We start from the raw sequence: 20,574 nt of genomic DNA on the forward strand, positions 1-20,574 counted from the left end.
GATTGCAATTTGTAGCAGGTGCAAAGATGTTGGATTCAGCTTCAGAAGATTTAACTGGAGGAAATTCAGGGCTAGCTGATGTTGAATAAACAGGCTAGCAATCAGCAGCATTGGATTGGATTGGAGTGGCTGAATGAACAGGTCATGAGTAGAACTGAATGGTGTCAATTGGAAGCTGATACAGAATCCTCAGATGATGTTGCTGAAGGGATTGAAGGGAAATCAGTTTCTCAACATCCCTTAGTCTGGCTCACAGAGTCATTGTCACTGGTGCCTTGATAACCAATCACCCACTGTCCCTCCTTCAGCCCCAGATACAAGTGCCCAACAGGAAAGAACCTTGTCATAATCAGCAGAAAGGTCAAGCAATGCACAAAACTTTTCACAACTTAACTAGGATACCGTCTTCTCAAAAATCAGGTCACACTCCAAGCTACATGGAACAGGAAGCAAGTACCACAATTCTAGACCATCCTCAGGTTGCGCCAAAGAATTGCCAAACTCTTTCCCATCCACACAGAGTGTCTGCTCACAATCGAGAATATGGTTTGTTTCTTTCACAAGGTGTGGGCATCACGGGATGGACCAGCATTTACTGCCCAGCTCTCATTACCCCTTGAGAAGGTAGGAGTGAGCTGCCTTCTTGAACCGTTGCAGTCCATGTGCTGTAGGTAGACCCACAATGCCCTTAGGGAGGGAATTCCAGGACTGTGACCCAGTGACAGTGAGGGTACGGCAATATACTTCCAAGTCAGGATGGTGAATGGCTTGGAGAGGAATTTGTTCCTGTGTATCTGCTACCCTTGTCCCTCTAGATGGTAGATGCTGTCTGAGGAACCTTTGAGAGTTTCTGCAGTGCATCTTATAGATAGTACACACTGCTGCTACTGAGCGTTGGTTGTGGAGGGAGTGTAGTACCACCAAGCGAGCTGCTTTGCCCTGGATGGTGTCAGGCCCTGAGTATTGTTGGAGCTGGGTAAATGGGGAGGTATTCCATTACACTCCTGACTTGTGCCTTGTAGGTAGTGGAGAGGCATGAGAGAGTCAAGTGAGTTACTCACCAAGTATTCCTAGCGACTGAGCTAATCTCATAGCTACTGTGTTTACATGGTGAGTCCAGTTTCTGGTCAATGGTAACCCCAGGATGTTGATAGTGGGAGATTCATTCTCTCTGCCTGGGATCGTAATTGCCGGTCATTTGTGCGGCACAAATGTTACTTGCCGATTGTCAGCCCAAACCTGAATACTGTCCAGGTCTTGCAGCATTTGGACACGGACTGCTTCAGAATTGGAGAAGTTGCAAATGGAGCTGAACATCGGCAAACTTCCCCACTTTGGAGGTCAGATCCAGCAAATTATTATTGTGTAAGATAACATATTGTAGCCATTTGACTCATCCGGTCTGGACACGCTGTTTCAGCTTGGTGAATTGTGCTGTTCCCTCAAATCCTACACATTGATTTGACTTAACTCATCATTCAATGTCCCTCGGGAACGTTTCACCACATTCCCAGGCAGAGTATTCCAGACCCTAACTACTCGCTGAGTCAAACTATGCCCTCTGATTCTCAATCCTTTAATGAGCGGGAACAGTTTCCCCTGATCTAGTCTCTGCAGACTTCTCATGATTTTGAAAGCATTTATCCAATCTTGTCCCAGCTTTTCACTCTCCAAGAAAAACAGCTTCAACTTCTCCATTTGTCTTTCTAACAGAAGTTTATGAATCATACAGCACAAAAAAGGCCCTTTAGTTTACCGTGTCTGTACCGTCAAAATTACACTTAATCTACACTAATCCCACATGTCTGCACTATAGCCTCGAATGCTGTGATACTTCATATTCAATCAAGTACTTTTTAAAAGTGTTGAGGAGTTTCCCACCTCAACTACCCTCCCAGATAGTGCATTCCTGACTCCTACCACCCTACTGGTGAAAGAAATTTTCCTCAACTACATGCAACCTCTCTGGTCTCTCAACTCTTGCAAATCCTTTAGAGTAGTCCCTTCATTTTGCACTGTCTCCCTTGGTTCTTCTAAAATGTCTCACCTCACACTTCTCTGCACTGAACTCCATCTGCTGCCAATCCACCAACTTGTTGATGTTCTTTTGAAATTCTACAATGTCCTCCTTCCAGGTTAGAATTCTCCAAGAAATTTATTGCCCACAAACTCTGATATCATCCTGTACATGCCAAGGTTGAGATTGTTAATATAAATCAAGAAAAGCAAAACAACTCCTGGGGAACTCCCTGACAAACCTGCCTTCAGCCCAAAACATATCCATTAATCATTCCTGTTTCCTGTCCTTCATTCTGTATCCCGTGTTACTATGTCCTTTTTATTCGATGTCTACAAGTTTTGTCACAATTCTGAAATGCTGCAGTAACTGAACACCTTCTGCAAGTCCATGAACACCAAGTGAACAGCATTACCCCCCATTGACCCTCTCTGTTATCTGTTCAAAGAACTCTAACAAATTAAATACAATTTTCTCTTAAGAAATCCATGCTGCCTCTCCCTAATTATCCCATATTTTCCATGTGCCTATTAACTCTATTTCAAATTATTGTTTCTAGATGTATCCCTACCGCGGACGTTAAACGGAATGGTCTGTAATTGCTGGGCTTTTCCTTTAGAAAAAGGGAAGAATGTTTGCAATGTTCCAGCTTTTTGGCACAACTCCAGAATCCAGGGAGGGTTGGAAGATTATTATCGCTGCCTCTACAATTTCCACTCTCACTTCCTTCAATATCCTTAGATGCATCTCATCTGTTCTTGGCTAATGTCTCATCAACTCTAACAGCTCAACCAATATTTCCTTGTTGTGATGGCATTTCCTCTTCTCTCACTATTACCAGGCTAACATTTCCTTCCTCAGTAAAAACTGATTGAAATGTTCACTTAGTGCCTCGGCAATGCCCTTGGATTCCATTTATTCATACCTTTTTGTTCCTTAATCAGACCTAATCTTTCTTTTACCACCCTTCACTATTGTGTGCTTACAGAAGGCTTTGGGATTTCCCTTTGTTACCGGCCAGTCTTTTATCATAGTCCCTTTTTGCTGATATTGGGTTTTCACTTACCCTGTGAATATTTTGTATTCAGGTTGGTTTTGAATTCAATTTTCTAAATGACATCTGTCATAAATACACCTTTTCTTCCTTATTTAATCTCTACCTCCTTTAGGCAAAAGTGAGGACTGCAGATGCTGGAAATCAGTGTCTAGATTAGAGTGGTGCTGGAAAAGCACAACAGGTCAGGCAGCATCTGAGGAGCAGGAAAATCGACGTTTCAGGCAAAAGCCCTTCATCAGGAATCTACCTCCTTTGACATCCAGGGAGATCTGGATTTATCTGTCCTACCTTTCCCTTTGGAGGGAATGTATCTTAACTGTACCTGAACCATCACACTGTTCAGCTACAGTTTATCCCTGCAACCTTTTGTTCAAGTCTCTTTGACCTAGTTCTATTCGAAGTCTCTGCCCAGTTAATTATCCCAACTCCAGATAGGCCACTGTCTTTTTCCAGTCACTCTGAACCCAATGATACAATGATTGCTGTTCCCATAATGAAGGGAAGATGAAGAATCTGAGGATGACATAACTCTTGGCCTCACTTGTATCCCTCCCTCACTGAGATCACCTGTTGAGCTTCCCTGCTGAGATGTTCACACAGACTGGGTTTGAGAAGGCAGCCAGTGTCACTGGAATTTGGCCTTTGCTTGTGAATTTAATATTTTATCGGACAAAAGCCTCTCAGTCACAGCTATGAAAGCTGCAAATTTCATTCAGCCCCTCCACCTACCCACAGCTTTATCATGTGCATTGGGGTGGGGGGGGGGGGGGGTTTGGGAAATGGGAAACAGTTCCAGATTTCCACTCCCCTTTGTCTGACATCATCCCTAATGACCTGGTTTTAATTTAAACCTAAACCCTTTGTTTCAATCTTCACTTAATCTTCTTGATTTAAGGGAGTACGAGAACAGCCCATGCAGCTCGTCATGTAACCCTTTAGAACCAAGTTTCATTCAGCTGAATCTGCCCTGCATTTTCTCCAGGGACAGTACCTCCTTCCTGCAACTACCTTTTCTTCATTCGTGGGACACGGATGTCATTGGCGAGACCAGGGTTTAGTGCATGGGCCTAACTGCCCTCATGAAGGTGATGGTGAGCTGCCTTCTTGAACCGCTGCAGTCCATGTGTTCTAGGTAGACCCACAGTGCCCTTAGGGAGGGAATGGCAGGATTGAAAACCAGTGACAGTGAAGGAACGGCAATATATTTCCAAGTCAGGATGGTGTGTGGCTTCTGGGAGGAGAACTTGTTTGCAGGGGTGGTGTTCCCATGTATCTGCTGCCCTTGTCCTTCCGGATAGAAGTGCTTGTGGGTTTGGAAGGTGCTGTTGGGGATGTGATATAAGAGGGAATGAAATTCTCCTCCTGTCTGTTTTAAAGATGTTAGCAACTGGTGATGGAAGTCTCGAGGTTGCACAAGAGAGTATTTGTTTATTCTTTTATTATGAGCAGCTCGGTTGCCATGCCAACAGGAACTGTTATATTATGCCCAAGGGGCATTTCTAAAACCCAACTAAAGTTTCTCAGTTACATCATTGGGGCAGCTGCAGCAGGCTCTGCCCGGCACTGATCTGCTTTGACTCTGACCCTCCAGAAGAGATTAAGGTGCGTGACGGCTCACTTACTAAGGAATGCACATAATTTCCAGAGCCCCCTCCCTCTGCTGCACCAAGCAAAGCCCATTAACCCCAGCCCAGGCCTGTACTCATTGACCTGCACTGTCTCCTTTCCCCACCTCCCCCCATCACTGCAAGGGTTTAATTTTTATTTCCACATCCTTCTGAGGCCTCACTCCACCACCACCACCCAACACCTCCCCCACCTCTGTGACCCACTCTATCCCCACAATGCTGCGAGATCAGTGCGCCTTCCAACTCTGAGCATTGCTGAATGTAACAGTCCCACTGTTGGTGGCTGTGCCTTCTGCTGCCTGGGCCCCAAGCTCTGGAATTTCCTCCTTAATCCTCTCTGTCTCTGTCTCTCCCTGTTCCAAACACTTCTTGAAAAGCACCTCCTTTTGGCTAAATCTTTGACAATGTTTTTGGTCTTTTGTCCTTTATCTGCTGGTGTGACTTAGCATTGAATTCTGTCTTAGAACATGCCTGAGAGGCATTTCCTAGTATTAAAGGCACTATCTAAATGTAAGATGTGGTTGTTGGTTTGGTTGGAAGGATTTTGGTAAATGCCTACTCTTGCTAGATCAATGTATTGCAGACAGCGAGACAGAACCTCATCCTGCATCCCCACCGTCAGGACAAGGATTAGGACCTGGAACCCTGCATGATTCAACTCGCTATGTCCCAATGAACATGCAGAGAGCTGCCAGCCCTGAAAGAAAGATTGTGCATTTCAATAGCACCTGTGACAACTGCAGGTCACTGCAAAGCACTTCACAGCCAACAAGTCACTTTTTCAAAAGTAGCAAATATTTTAACACAATTGTGGCAATCAATAAATGCACAGCAAGATCCCACAAGCAGATGCATGACAAAAATCTGATAATTGAACACAGAGACAAGTACAATGACAATATTTAACAGACATTTAGACAGGTACATGGACAGGAAAGGTTTAGAAGATACATGTCCAATGCAGGAAAATGGGACTAGTTCAGTTTGGGAAACCTGGTCAGCATGGATGCGTTGGGCCGAAGGTTCTGTTTCTGTGCTGTATGACTCTATAACTAAATGTTGGCCAAGTGACTGGAAACCCCTCCTGTTGTTCTTCTCCATCCAGCTGAAGGGGCAGATGAAACTTGTGTGTGACATCTCAACAGAAAGATGGCACTACCATCAACGCAGCACTCCTTCAGTATTGCACTGGAATACATGCCCCAGTCTCTTGTGTTTGGCTTAAACCCAGAGACAGGATGCTGTCCCCTGACAAGGCTGCTGACTGAATCTGGACCTCTTTGTCTTTGTGAACTAACAAAAATGGCAGAGGGAGGACAGGTGATGCATTAAGCCTGGACCATGCTGCTTTGTGTCACACAAGTTGGGGCCAGTGTGCACTGACCACGGAGCAAAGTGGGCCTGAGGGCTGAAGACCTCATCGTGCTTTCCTTGTGAATTTAATGAGCTTGTTTCAAAATGAATGCCCCTTTCATTCTGCAACAATGCCACGTTCTGACTGTAGGGTTTGAAGCAGCTGCTGGCACGCTCAGACAGTGCAGCAGTAATTTGTAGTTATTATAAAAGGGCTGTGTTTCATTAGTTCCCAGTTGACAGCTATGAGGTAAGTTTAAAAGAAACCAGAATACCACAAAACATCACCAGGCCAGGCTATAAACTACCTGTGATCAGGAGGTCCAACCAAGCCTGCCTTGTAAATGATTCTCTCAGTGAGACACTGCCTTCAGGCTTGAACATGCTGAGAGGGGTCTGGTTTGACAGCTTGCTTCTCATGGAGACTAACTGTAAATTACCAATGGATTCAGGGGACAGGTCTGTACAGGAGCAGCTTGACTTGTTTACCAAGATCTTCAGGCAATGTTAGAGAAGGTGGGGGTTGGTGGGATTGAGGAGATTATATAAGCGTTCCTTTTGGTCAGCTTTAACGAGCTGCAGAGAGGCCCCACTCCCAGGTGTGTGCTCACTATCAGGAGCCCAGGAGGACTGTGGGGGACGGGGCTGTCATCCTGTCACTGGGTCAAATGGCAGGGATTGGCAACAGACCAGAATCGGGAATTTCTTTACCAAAGGGAAATAGAGAAAAAAAATTGTCTAAATTGAGAGTGATCACAGCCAACCAATGCCCCTTATATTTACTTTGTATTTAATCACAAGCAGACTTTTTTCTTCAATAATTAGGTTTTAATATTTATTTGCAGCAATGAAGGGCATTTCTTGTTCACATTTCTAATGGTAACTGTCCATGTAAATCTGTCCCACTCTGATTAAACTCTGCAGCCAATGGAGGTGCCACTTGCTTGGGTAGTTATAAATTTTATAAATTTATAGATCCACAAGGACTTAAGCCCTGATTGTAATTAGCATGGTTATGGGATAACCCGCATTGTTTTTTTCAGGGCCACAGTACAAACCTGACTTCACCTCAGCTGCATGAGGTCCACAGAATTTTAATTTCTGGCCTTGTGTTTGTTTGCAGTTAGTTGCCTGAAACCAGCAGCTGAGGGAAGGCAATTCTGAGGATGAGTTTGACATTTTTGAAACTCATCCACACCCAATGTCCAAGGTACAGTTTGCACAGATTCAGTGGTGCAAACTTTTCTAAATACGATGTCCCAACATGGTTTTTGACCAATGAAAGGTATGGTCTTTCTTTAATACTGGAGCCACAACAATCTCCTACAAACAGCAAAGTAATTAACAACTAGGTCATTTGTTTTTAGTGGTGATGGTCGAAGGATTAAATACTGGCACAAGACACAATTCAAAAACATTGAGATCCACCGTAGAGGGAAGCAGCCTTGGTTTATCTTAAAAAAAGGCACTTCCAACAGTCTCAGTGATAGATTTTAACTTTACACCATCTTAAGTATGGGTAGAGTACTCAGTCACTGAGCAAAGGCAAAAGCTTCCTGATGAAGGGCTTTTGCCTGAAACGTCGATTTTCCTGCTCCTCGGATGCTGGCTGACCTGCTGTGCTTTTCCAGCACCACTCTAATTTAGACTCTCAGAAACATCTAGCTATTTCTCCCATTTTTGGCGTCAGTCTCACAAAACTTGTATAAAGCTGAAGTATCTCTAGAAAACCAGCTAGCTGGAAAGAAAACTTTGCAAAATTCAACTAATGAAGAAAACACAACAGACCTCATCAATAATAGCACAGGAAGTGGATAAAGAAGGACCTTCAAATGAACCATCTCTAACTGCTTCAATAATGACCTTCCTGCTATTTTACAATTCAGAACTGGGGTTATTTTCATTCCTTTTTTCTTAAGATTTAACTATAATTTACCGTTTTTTTTAAATATTAGGTTTAGCAGAGATGGATGTTCTAACCAATCTGTTCAGACAGGTTGTGATGTGTGTCTGGGACTTGAACCTGGACTTTCCAGCCCCAAATGTAGATATTTTCTAAACAACCTGTTCAGAGATGTTACTATGGCATCACTGGCATGGATGGGACTTGAACTTGGGCCTCCTAGCCCACAGGCAGGAATGCTACCACTGTACCCCATGGACTGCAGTTATTAATTGATATCTTTAGAGTGAACTCCATTCACAATTCTTTCATCATGACACATCAACAGACAAACCTGAAATGACAACTGGTGAATAGAGTTCCTGTTACTCCAGGAGCAGCTGATCATCATCCCTGAAGAAAACATACAGCAACATCCCCCTGACTTGCATCTGCACCATCAGGGGCCAAATGGCCTTCACTGAGACACCATGAACAGACCTAGACGCGAACTAGACCAACCCCATCAATCTCAGTGAAATTTTATAAAATCATAAGGCAGCCTTCTAAAGGGTAGATTCAGAAAGAATGTTTCTCCCAGCTGACAAGTTTCGAACCAGGCAACACAATCTCAGAGTGAGAAGAGGAAGAAATGTTTCACTCAGTGGTGGCAAATCTTTAGAATTCTCTATCCCAGAGACTGTGGAAGATCAGTCATTAAATAAATTCAAGACTGATTGATGGATTTCTCATTCCTAATGACATCAAAGGAAATAGGAATATGGCATTGAGACAGATGATAAGCTTGACTAGAATGGCAGAGCAGGCTTGAGGGGCTGAATGGCCTACAACATCAACAGGAACAGGATAGGAAGGAGACTGGGCAGAACCTCACCCGCTCTCCTTAATTCCTTCAACATCTCTAAAGTCAGGAATGCGATGGACACTCACCATTCACCGTGGCAACTGGAGCAACAACTCCAGAGCAAAGTAATTCAATAAAGCTATAAAACCTGAAAACCAAGACATAGGGGCAGAAATAGGCCATTCAGCCCATCAAGTCTGGTCTGCCATTCAATGTGATATTGGCTGAGTTGATACTCCTCCTCCACTTTCCTGTTTATCTCCACAATCCTTAACCACCTTCCTGATTAAATCTTTGTCAATCTCCATCTCAAATTTACTCTATGACAGAACCTCAACAGGCCTCTGTTCTAAAGAATTTCACTGAGACTCCTCGAATGGAGCGGCATGGTGGCTCAGTGGTTAGCACTGCTGCCTTACAATGCCAGGGACCTGGGTTCGATTCCAGCCTCAGGTGACTCTCTGTGTGGAGTTTGCACATTCTCCCTGTGTCTGCATGGGTTTCCTCCGGGTGCTCTGGTTTCCTCCCACAGTCCAAAGATGTGCCGGCTAGGTGAATTGGTCATGCTAAATTGCCATAGAGTTAGGTGTATCAGTCAGGAGAAATGGGTCTGGGTGGGTTTCTCTTCAGAGGGTCAGTGTGGACTGATTGGGCTGAAGGGCCTGTTTCCATAGTGCAGGGATTCTAATCTTATCAATGGACTTGATATGTACTGCTTCACAGCACACTAGGGATGCAATGTTCACACTACAGCAACTCACTGAGGTCACAGAAACAGCACTGCCCTCCCTTGGCTTGGAGAATAAATTATTTTCTTATAAACAAAACTTTTTGGGTCATCATTCTTACATCCTCAGTCAGGTTTGAACACATACCTATCCACTGATTGGCTGAGCTTTCAACTTCATTACAGGTTGTCCCGTCACACAGCTCACGAGCCAGAGGACTGGTTTCACTCACGTTGTAAAAACGGGTTGCTTCGAATGCTGGAGGAGCAAGAGCAGCACGTCATCATCCACACATCGATATGTATCACCCAAACAGACAGCCCACAGGAGCTAGCACAATACTGCACAGACTGAATCATTAACGACACAATGTGTCAGTGTCATCTCCCAAAGTCAGGAGTGTGATGCTGGAAAAGCACAGCTGGTCAGGCAGAATCAACGTTTCAGGCATAAGCCCTTCATCAGGAATTCCCCATGAAGGGCTTATGCCTGAAACGTGGACTCTCCTGCTCCTCAGATGCTGCCTGCCCTGCTGTCCTTTTCCAGCACCACTCTCTCGACTCTGATCTCCAGCATCTGCAGCCCTCACTGTTTCCTGATCTCCCAAGTGCTCTTTATGACCCTCCCCACAGCAGCAGGCCCACCCAGTTCAAACTAGAAAATGTTATCACCTACATAACCACCCCACCCCCCCTTACTTCAGTATTTTGTGAAAGAAAAGATTCCCATTTATTGACTAGAATCTGTTCAGTTCTTTCTTGTTATTAACTCACGCTGATGAGCTGCTCCCTTTTCCTGCATTCACATGCTGTCTGTAATTTGTTAAACTCTGGGTCTGGATGTTCTAATTTGTCCAATCGTAATATCACCAGGTTCCACACTTAAAAGCATCATTGCTAAGCTCTACCTGACTCTGCAGGTGTTAGGAGATTAAAATGCATATCACTAGCTAAGAGGTAAGACTACCAAATCCAGTCCAGTGGATTGTGTATGTGACCTTGTGTAAGATTTAGGTAAAAACAATGACTGCAGATGCTGGAAACCAGATTCTGGATTACAGTGGTGCTGGAAAAGCACAGCCGTTTAGGCAGCATCCAAGGAGCAGTAAAATTGACGTTTCGGGCAAAAGCCCTTCATCAGGAATACAGCAAGATTTAGCTGAGTTCCTAGTTATCAGTTGCGTGTGAATTGTCAGCGGGATTGTGATTGAAGCAAAATGATTCCAGATATAACCTCTGCAGTAGAACAAATCATTTAGTTTGGAAAGTAAGACCTTTTTGATATAATTCCTAAGTTTTTGATCTTACGTACCTGCTCACACATTTCAGATCAGTATATGAAGTAGATCTATTTTCTAGGAGAGAGAAATCTGAAGATCAGCGGATTCCAGATCATTTTCCCAGCACATTTTACGATGAAAAATTCCTAGAGAATGTGAGAAGGTTTGTGACCTTGACTTTCCATGGCCAGGAAGGGGGTTTGCAGGGAGTCAGCAGCAACAGTTAGCTGCTGCATTGTGTCGGATTGTTTGCTGGATCATACACACGCAGTCCCAAATCCATTCCAATTACCAATATCACACTCACCAAGACACACTAAGCAGATGTTGCTCACTCTGTCTGGGTGCAGTCTTTGATCAGTGGGCTCATCACACCCCACACTGGATACTGTTCATGCCCATCCTCCCTATAACGCCCTCCCACAGTGAACACATCGCAAACACACTCTTCCTTAGCCAACTGAATGATACTCGGTTGCCAGTTGAACAACATCTCCCTTTCCAAATATGATTTTTTTAGCTAAACAAATATTGTATCACTAGGCAACAATTTAAACATTCCTTAGGATTTTCCTGCAGAATTGCTGGAAGTTGTGTTATGAAGATTAATTTTCAATTCGGGGAGACCCCTACCTACGGAGCCACTGTGCGTCCAAGCTGCTCGAACCTACCTGGCTCATAGTAGTCATACACCTTGACTGGGACTGGAGCGGTCTTCCCAATGATATATTCCCGGTACGCATCGAACATGACACAGGTCATACACTGGCTCGGGATCTGAACATAAAGGGGGAGACAATCAGGAGGTTCACATTCTCCCTCATTCAAAATTGAATGAATTAAAAAGCTTCCATTTCTATAACATCAATATCTCAGGCACTTTGTTAGTCCTTGGATAAGAAATATGGCAGTTAATTAGCACACAGAAACTTCTATAAATTTGCAATACTCTGATAATGTACAGCTACTTACAGAAGTAGAAGATTGCCCTAAAAGTTATGTAGATAAAACACATTCTGGAAGTTTCGAATACAGATTGAGACCAAACACCAAAAAGGAGCACAAAGGGATTTGGAAGGAGTGAGTGAAGGTTGAAGTGGGTGGCAAGCAGCGACACGATAACAGCCAGGTAATTTGACTCAGTGCTTTTTGTTATTGTTGCTGTGTGTAGCTCCTCCAGCCAGGAGACTTGCTCTCCTGGTAGCACACTTGTCTGACCTGTCCCACCTCCACACACCCACAACAGCGCAACTACAACTCCCCTGCTATCAATCATCCAGCTGTGCCCAGGTAAACACCTTTCTCTGCTGCCCCTCTGGTAGAGATCACTGAAACTTTCAGATCTGATCAAACAGCTGACATATTGATGTTTTCTCTTCTAAACATTGGTTTTTGAGAGTTTTTTTTTGTACTGCACTTTGAAGCATCTGTTCCTTTGTCGTGTATGGAGGGTATTCCCCCACCTCTGGGCTAGAAGGTTAGAGATCTAGTCCAGTGCCAGATCTTGTTAGTCATGGAAAGTTCACGATGTGGTTCAAAACAGCAGAACATCATCGCAAGAACATTCCTCGAAAGAAAGAAATAAACTGTCTGGGAAGACAGAAATTTATAATAATGGTCTACATATAGATATTTTAGAATTTTGAAGGCCTCAATTTCTTCCAAAGATGTTTCTTTATTGTCCAGGTTTCTGAGGCAGACAGGGAAGTGGGACGAAGGTTACATCTGATGATTTTTTCCTCGTTACAAGCTCGAGTTTTCTTGTTGTTAACACATCCTTCACCGTCACAAAGTTACTGTCTCCATCCTTCCTCTGCACCTCTGCCATCATCTGTTATTATTCCTAAATTGACAAATTCATTGACTTGGTCGAGTGCAATACCATCAACTTCAACCTTCACTCATTCCTTCTAACTTCCAGTGTGTGTCTTTTTGATCTCAATCCATATTCTAAACTCCCAGCTTGTATTTTACCTACAATATTTTCAGAGCCTCTTTGGATTCTTTCAGTAGCTCTCCATTGTCAGAATATTGCACATTTAAATAAATTGCTGGAGAAACTCAGCAGGTCTGGCAGCATCTGTGGAGAAAAAGCAGAGTTAGTGTTTTGAGTCCCTTCTTCAGGACTGAAAATGGACCCAAAACATTAACTTTGCTTTCTCTCCACAGATGCTGCCAGACCTGCTGAGTTTCTGTTTTTGTTTCAGATTTCCAGCCTCTGCAGTTCTTTGTTTTATTTTATTGGAAATGTATGTTCTGGTCTCTAATTTTTGCCCTTGGAAATATGCCTAATTCTTTGAATACGTGTTCCATGCAGAGATTGAACAATTCTGGTGACGCCAGGCAGACTTGCCACTGTCTTCTCTTCACTGTGAGAGTGGAGCAAGAAACACAGGCCAGGGCTGCAATGATGCAAACAGAGACCAAGTCAACACTGAACAGGAGGTTATTTCAGTCACTGAAGGACAGGGGATGAAGAGATTTGGAATAAGGTCTGTTTTCCGTGATTAAATATTGCTTGTTTGTAAAGTAACACCAAACATCGTCTGGACTAGTTGAATGGTGTGTTGACTTTAACTCAACACATCCTGGAGAGATCAGTTAACTCAGCACATAGGGTCAGAGAGTCATACAACATGGGCACAGACCAGACATCCCAATCGGACCTACTCCCATTTGCCAGCATTTGACTCATATCCTTCTGAACCCTTCCTATTCATATACCCATCCAGATGCCTTTTAAATATTGTAATTGTACCCATCTCCCCTTCCTCTGGCAGCTCATTCCATACACGTACCACCCTTTGTGTGAAAATCTTACCCCCTCAGGTTCCTTTTATATCTTTCCCCTCTCACCTTAAACCGATGTCCTCTAGTTTTTGGACTCCCCCACCCCAGGAAAAAGACTTTGTCTATTTACCCTATCCATGCCCCTCCATGACTTTATAAACCTCTATACAGTCACCTCTCAGCCTCCGATGCTCCAGGGAATAAAGCCCCAGCCTATTCATCCTCTCCATATAATTCAAACCCTCCGGTTCCTGCAACATCCTTACAAATCTTTTCTACCCCCTCTCAAGTTTAACAACATCCTTCCTTTAGAGGGGGACCAGAATTGAACGCAGTATTCTAAAAGGGGCCTCACCAATGTCCTGTACAGCAGCAACACGATGTCCCAACTCCTATACTCAATGTTCTGACCAATGAAGGCAAGCGTGCCAAATGTCTTCCTTAGCACGCACTTTTAAGGAACTATGCACCTAAACCTCTAGGTCTTTGTTAGGTTCTTCCTAGCAACATGGTTATTTTATTTATTCTTTAGAAAATTTTTCTCTTACCTCATCAAAATAAAACAGAACTTTCCTTCCATCCACTTCATATCGTTTTAGTTCAATTTGTTTACCCAGGAGCAGCTATGAAGAACAGAGAGTTTAGTTACATTTCTCTCATTTAGACATAAGCCCATAAGATATAGCAGCAGGAAGAGGCCATTCAACCCATCAAGACCTCTGTGCCTTCAACTTTCCTACCTTTTTCCCATAACCCTCAGTTTCCTCACTGTTTAAAAATCTGGCAAACTCAGCCTTCAATATATTTATTGACACAGTTGCAATAGTCTTCTTGGCAAAAATTCCACAGATTGCCTCTGAAAGAAGAAATTCCTTCCTCAACTGTGTCTTAAATGGGTGACCTTTTACCCAGAGCTGACGCCCTCTGGTCCTGGACTCACCTACAAGGGAGACAGAATCGAGAGTGTGATGTTGGAAAAGCACAGCAGGTCAGGCAGCATCCCAGGAGCAGGAAAATTGACATTTCAGGCAAAAGCCCTTGCTGATGAAAGGATTTTGCATCAATAAGTTTGCCTCTCAGTCTTGTAAACTCCAATGAGTACCGGCCCAATCTACTCAACCTCTCGTTGGGCAGTCCACTCTCTACCTAGTATTAGCTTAGTGAGCCTCCAATGGCAGTCTGTCTTTCCTTAGATAAAGGGGCATAATGGGATCAAACTTTAATTTAGTGATGAATCTTAAAAATCTTTTGATCAATTAGCTTACAAAACCAGTCAATAATACTAGTCGTAAAAACAAGTTGTGATTGAGAGATTACTCAAAAGGTATGGATTAAATGTTCACAGTGCCTTTGAGAAATCACTCTCTCTCTCTCTCTCTCTCTGTCCCCCCTGGTGCTGGGAACTCTGCAGTATCTCCGCTGGACAATTACGATAATATATTTATTATAAATTATGTTTTTGTTACATACGATATATCTACTTATTATAAAGTTTACATAGGCAACTGCCATTTAAAGTGTTACGCAAAGAGGTAAAAATACTTAAACAGAAGAGTGCAGCAAAAATTACAAACAGAGTGAGTCAAATGATGATAACTTAAAAGTTTAAGACTCTTAATCTGAATGAAGACAGCATCTATAATAAGGTAGATGAGCTGGTGGCACTAATTGGAAGAAATGAACATGACTCATTGCTATTAGAGACATAGTTAAAAGGGGATCAAGACTGGGAACTCAATATTTAAGGATATTCAGAGTTACATAAAAATAGACAAAAGGAAATGGAGGTGGGGTAGCTTTGTTAATGAAGGATTGTTGGTATGATAGGTGCAGTAGATCATGATGTGGAATCAATTGGAAATAAGGAATAGCAAGGGAAAGGAGGTCACCTGTAGGTCCCTGAACAGCTGCCTCACTCTCGGACAAAGTATAAATCAGAAAATAATGGAGGTGTATGAGAATGGTCATGAGTGACTTTAATCTGCATAATAACTGGACAAATCAACCAGGCAGGGGTAACATCAAGAATGAACTTGTAGATTGAATCAGGGATTGTTTCTTAGCGCAGTACATTGCAGAACCCACCAAGAACAGGTTATTTTAGATCTAGTAACGTGTATGAGATGGGATTAATCAGAGGTGTTGTGGTTAAGAATCCTCTAAAAACTAGTAATCACAATATTTTTCAAATTCAGTTCTCAAACCAGGGTCCACAACTTAAATAAAGGCAAACACAGAGGACAGAAGAAAAAGCAGCGTAAAGTGGACTGGGAAAAGAGATTGAGGAGAAGGTCAGTAGATAAGCAGAAACTGTATTACACTCAATAATATTTATTCCAGTTAAAAAGAAAGACTTGATAAGAAAAATGCTCCACCCAGTGATTAACAGAAATAGTCAAGGCGATCATTCAACCAAATACTATGGCACACAAAGTTGCAAAAACAAGTGGGAGACCAGAGGATTGGGTATTTTTGGTTTAGGAACCAGCAGTCAATTACAAAAAACAAATAAAAAAGGAAGGAGATTGATTATGAAAGTAAATTGGCAAGAAATATGAAAAGAAAATAGGGAGAGCTTTCATGTATATATAAGACAGTCACTAAAGTAAGGGTGGAACCCTTGAGGATAGGACTGGGAAATTAATAACTGGGAGCTGATAAACCGCAGGGTAAGCCACCACCAACCATCAGTCTCTAATGAGATAACAGCGTTCTGGGACTATGGAGACTTCTATAAACCTTGCTAGAGTGAGGATCATCAGAGTTAGACAGTACACTCACATTTTCAGGAAGGTTATCCAGAGGCTAAACATCTACTTTCATGCTCAAAATAACAGAATCTCACAGCACAGGAGGACATTTGACCCATCGATTTTGTACTGGTTCTCTGAAAGAGCTCTTCAATTAGACTCACTTCCTGCTCTTTCTCCCATTCCGATCTTTATCAAATTCTTCTTGCAAATTATTACTGACTTCGCTTCCCCGGCTCTTTCAGACAGTATGCTTCTAATCACAACAACTCATGGTTAAAAAACCCTACTTCACCCTCTGGCTCTTTTCCTATTATCTTAAATCTGTCTTCTCCAGGTAACAGACCCTCCTGCCTGGGGAAACAGCAATCTGGTGGTTTTGAACATCTCAACTAAATCTCCATTTAACTTTTTCTGCTCTGCTTGAGAATAATTCCAGCTTTTACAATCGCTATACGTAATTGTTTTGGATAACATTTTGGTAAGATCTTCTCTAACCTCTCCTCAACTCCATCATCCTGAAGTTGGAGCCTAGAACAAAACACAATACTGTAGAAGGGCATAATCAGTAAGTTATAAAAGATTTAGCCTCGAATTGGCAGAGGGTGATCACATCACAGATATGGAGCTGATCTTGGGCACTGTGCTCTCAGTATATCTCAATATATCTCAGTAGGAACAGAACCTCAATCTAACAGGTAACTGGTCAGTCCCTGTGATTGGGGCCATGCTTCAACACAGAACCCCAGTCTGCCAGAAATGTTTCAAGTTATGTCCAACTATAACAGTGACCCGGGCTCTCTGCTGAATGATCTTTATTTTAACGGAGGTGGGGGTGGGGTCTTTAATGGGATTCCCCGGAGTCAGCTGTAGTCGCTTAAGTATGAGACCCTGTTTCTGTCTATGTTTCCCTCATGGTCTGACTGGACAGTGACAGGGCAACCTCTTTAACCTGAGCTGGGCAGGAGCAACTGGGGAATCACAAACGACACACACAGAGTAACAAGGCAGGGTCTGTCTGTATGAGTCAGAGAGTCCAGATTTTGCCTCTTGTAATTTCATCACAAGAATTATTACTTAGTCTCTGGAGAAACTTCATAAAACACTGACTGGTACAAACATTCCATCAAATAAAGCCCCATGATAAATGCACGCAACTTAAACTTCCATCTGAGGCAAGTAAAGTGCCACTTTTAATTTGGTGTTGGGGTTTTACAGGCCCCTAAACCTGTAGATAATATTTCATGGATGGAAGGGCAGTCACTCGTCACAGACAGACAGTTTACGATCTTTTCTTGTAACTCTGGCGCCATGGAGAATGGTGCTCCCCAGTGAGAGCTGCATTTCACAGGCTGATGTGATGAACAGCTCCAAATGTCTCCACAGCCACAGCTGGGAACAGCATGAGCAGACTGTCCCATCCCCATGTGCTCTGCTTCCCCACTTCACAAAACACCAAACAGGGCACACCATCTCCAATCAGTCCGTGGAAAACTACTCTGGAATGTAGCAGCAGGACGTCCAAGCCGGGGTGAGGGGATATGTCCCTGGAGTGTCCAAGGTCAGTGTCACACAGCACAGAAGAGACCCTTCAGCACATCGAGTCTATGGCTGACCAACCCACACTAGTCCCACATTCCAGCACTTAGTCCACAATCTTGAATGTTACAATGGCCCAAGCTTAACCACCTTTATTTCTTAAAAAGGTTGTGAGGTTTCCTGCTTCAACTCCTCTCCTGGGCAGTGCATTCCAGATTTCCACCATTCTCTGGACGAAAAAAAGATTTACCTCAAGCTCCCTCTAAACCTCCAGCTATTCATCTTCAAATTATGCCCCTCATTATTGACCCTTCAACGAAGGGTGATAGAATCAGCTGTTTCCTGTCCATGCCGGTCAAACACACCTCTCGCAGCTCCCCAGCTCAGTCTACTCTGCTCTGAAGAAAACAGCCTGAGCCTATCCAGCCTCTCTTCATCGCTGAAATGCTCCATCCACAGGAACATCCTGGTGAATCTCCTCTGCACCCCATCCAATGTAATCACATCCTTCCTATCGCATGGTGACCAAAACTGCACACAGTACTCCAGCCACAGGCCAACCCAAAGTTCTGTACAGCTCCAACATCACCTCCCTGCTCTTATAATCTATGCCACGAGTGATAAAGGCAAGTGTCCTATACGACTTCTGGTCTAACCAATTGCCTTGCCCTGCCAGGGTAAGGGAACTCTGGGCAAACAGCCCAAGATCCCGCTGTTCCTCTTCCAAGTGTCCTATCATTCACTGACAACTCATTTACCTTGTTCCTAACACTTACCTGGGTTTAATTTCATCGGCCACTGATTTGCCAATCTGACCCACTTGCCTATATGTTCCTGGAATGAGGCTTGTGAGCTGAGGGGGTGAGGTGTGAGGCTGGGGGAAGGTAACTGAGAGTGTGATAGGTAGATGAAGCTGAGGGGTAATGGTGATAGGTCGGAGAGGAGGGTGGAGTGGATAGATGGGAAGGAAGGTGGACAGGTAGGCAGGTCATGAGGGTGGGGCCAAGTTGGAGGTTTGGATCTGGGATAAGGTGGGGGATGGGGAAATGAGGAAACTGGGGAAATCCACATTGATGCCCTGGGGTTGGAGGGTTCTGAGGAGGAAGACGAGGCGTTCTCATCTTCCAGGCGCTGGATGGTTACGGAGTGGCAATGGAGGCGGCCCAGCACCTGCATGTCCTCAGCGGAGTGAGAGGGAGAGTTGAAGTGTTTGGTCACGGGACAGTGGGGTTGGTTGGTGCGGGTATCCTGGAGATGTTCTATGAAGCGCTCTGCAAGTAGGCATCCTGTCTCCCCTTCAGAGACACTTCGGAGAACAACTCTGGGACACCCGCACCACCAACCCCACCGCCCTGTGACCAAACACTTCATCTTCCCCATCCCACTCCACTGAGGACATGCAACATCCTGGGCCTCCTCCATCGCCACACCCTAACCACCTGATCCCTGGAGGAAGAATATCTCATCCTCCGCTTGGGACCCTCCAACCAAATAGGATCAATGTTGACTTCATCAGTTTCATCATTCCCTCCCCCACCCCGCCCCCACCTTATCCCAGTTCCAACCCTCCACCTCGGCACTGCCCTCATGACCTGTCCTACCTGTTCATCTTCCTTCCCACCTATCCGCTCCACCCTCCTCTCTGACCTATCACCTTTACCCGCACCCCCATCTACCTATCGCACTCTCAGCTACCTTGTTCCCAGCACCCCTCCCCCACCCCATTTATCTCTCCACCCCCTCGGCACACAGCCTCATTCCTGAGAAAGGGCTTATGTCCGAAACGTTTGTTCTCCTGCTCCTCGGATGCAGCCTGATCAGCTGTGCTTTTCCAGCACCACACTCTCGACTCTGATCTCCAGCATCTGCAGACCTCACTGTCTCCTATATTTTCCTGTAACCTAAGATCATCATCATCATTACTGACCACTGGGCAAATCTTCATGTAATCTGAAAACTTACTTATCAACCCTCCACATTCTAATCTATATCATTTATTATACATCACCAACAATAAGGGAGCCAGCATGGATCCCTGTGGTACACCACCGGGGCTGGCATGGGAGGTTTCCCAGGGTTTGTGGAGGTTATTGGGGCGCAGGGTGGGGAAGAAGTTATGGAGGCTTCAGATCTCCCAGTTGTTTAAATTATCATATGGATCCATTCCAGGAAAAATTATACAAATAGATGAGGGAGAAAGAATGAGAACATTGGGCTGACGGTGAGATAAAAGGAGGGTGGGAGAAGGATCATGTGGAGCAGGAATATCAGCATGGAGCAGATGGGCTGAATGGCTGGAAGTGTCAGGATTGTTAAAGGTTTTGATCAGGGCAGCAATAGCCAATTGGAGCTGGAATTAAAACTGGACTTATACCTTGGATATGGCCATTAAAAACCACCTTCAATTCAAACACTCCTTCAACAAGATCTTTGGCAACTGAGAAAGTCCCATGTTTCACAGCTTCTGACAGGCTGAGTAATTCAAATAATTCACTGCCTGCCTGTGAAATTTAACCTTTAACCCCATCAGTGACCCACTGTGCTGATCCCAGAGCTTTGCTGAACTCTCCAGTCTTTTCAAGTTCCCTTCACTTGGATGTAGGAAGATTCCGTTTTTTAAATATTTTCCTCCTTTTTCTGAAAGGCTGAGCAATGTCAGCCACTGCCAATGGTTACAGCAAGCACC

General features: G+C 44.0%; 1 protein-coding gene across 6 annotated transcripts in view; it reads right to left on the minus strand.

Annotated features, from left to right (window-relative positions):
• Window positions 1-20,574, minus strand: part of cpamd8 (C3 and PZP like alpha-2-macroglobulin domain containing 8) — a 318,016-nt gene that overhangs the window by 13,250 nt on the left and 284,192 nt on the right. For all 6 annotated transcript variants that reach the window (XM_072594464.1, XM_072594465.1, XM_072594462.1 and 3 more), the window contains 3 exons: window positions 14,148-14,222; window positions 11,481-11,586; window positions 9,678-9,788 (listed from right to left, as the gene is read on the minus strand). In XM_072594464.1, the coding sequence (XP_072450565.1) occupies window positions 9,678-9,788; window positions 11,481-11,586; window positions 14,148-14,222 (292 nt within the window). The remainder of the gene's footprint in view (window positions 1-9,677; window positions 9,789-11,480; window positions 11,587-14,147; window positions 14,223-20,574) is intronic.

The sequence above is a fragment of the Chiloscyllium punctatum genome, chromosome 24 (assembly GCF_047496795.1).
Source record: "Chiloscyllium punctatum isolate Juve2018m chromosome 24, sChiPun1.3, whole genome shotgun sequence".
NCBI classification, from domain to species: Eukaryota; Metazoa; Chordata; class Chondrichthyes; order Orectolobiformes; family Hemiscylliidae; genus Chiloscyllium; species Chiloscyllium punctatum.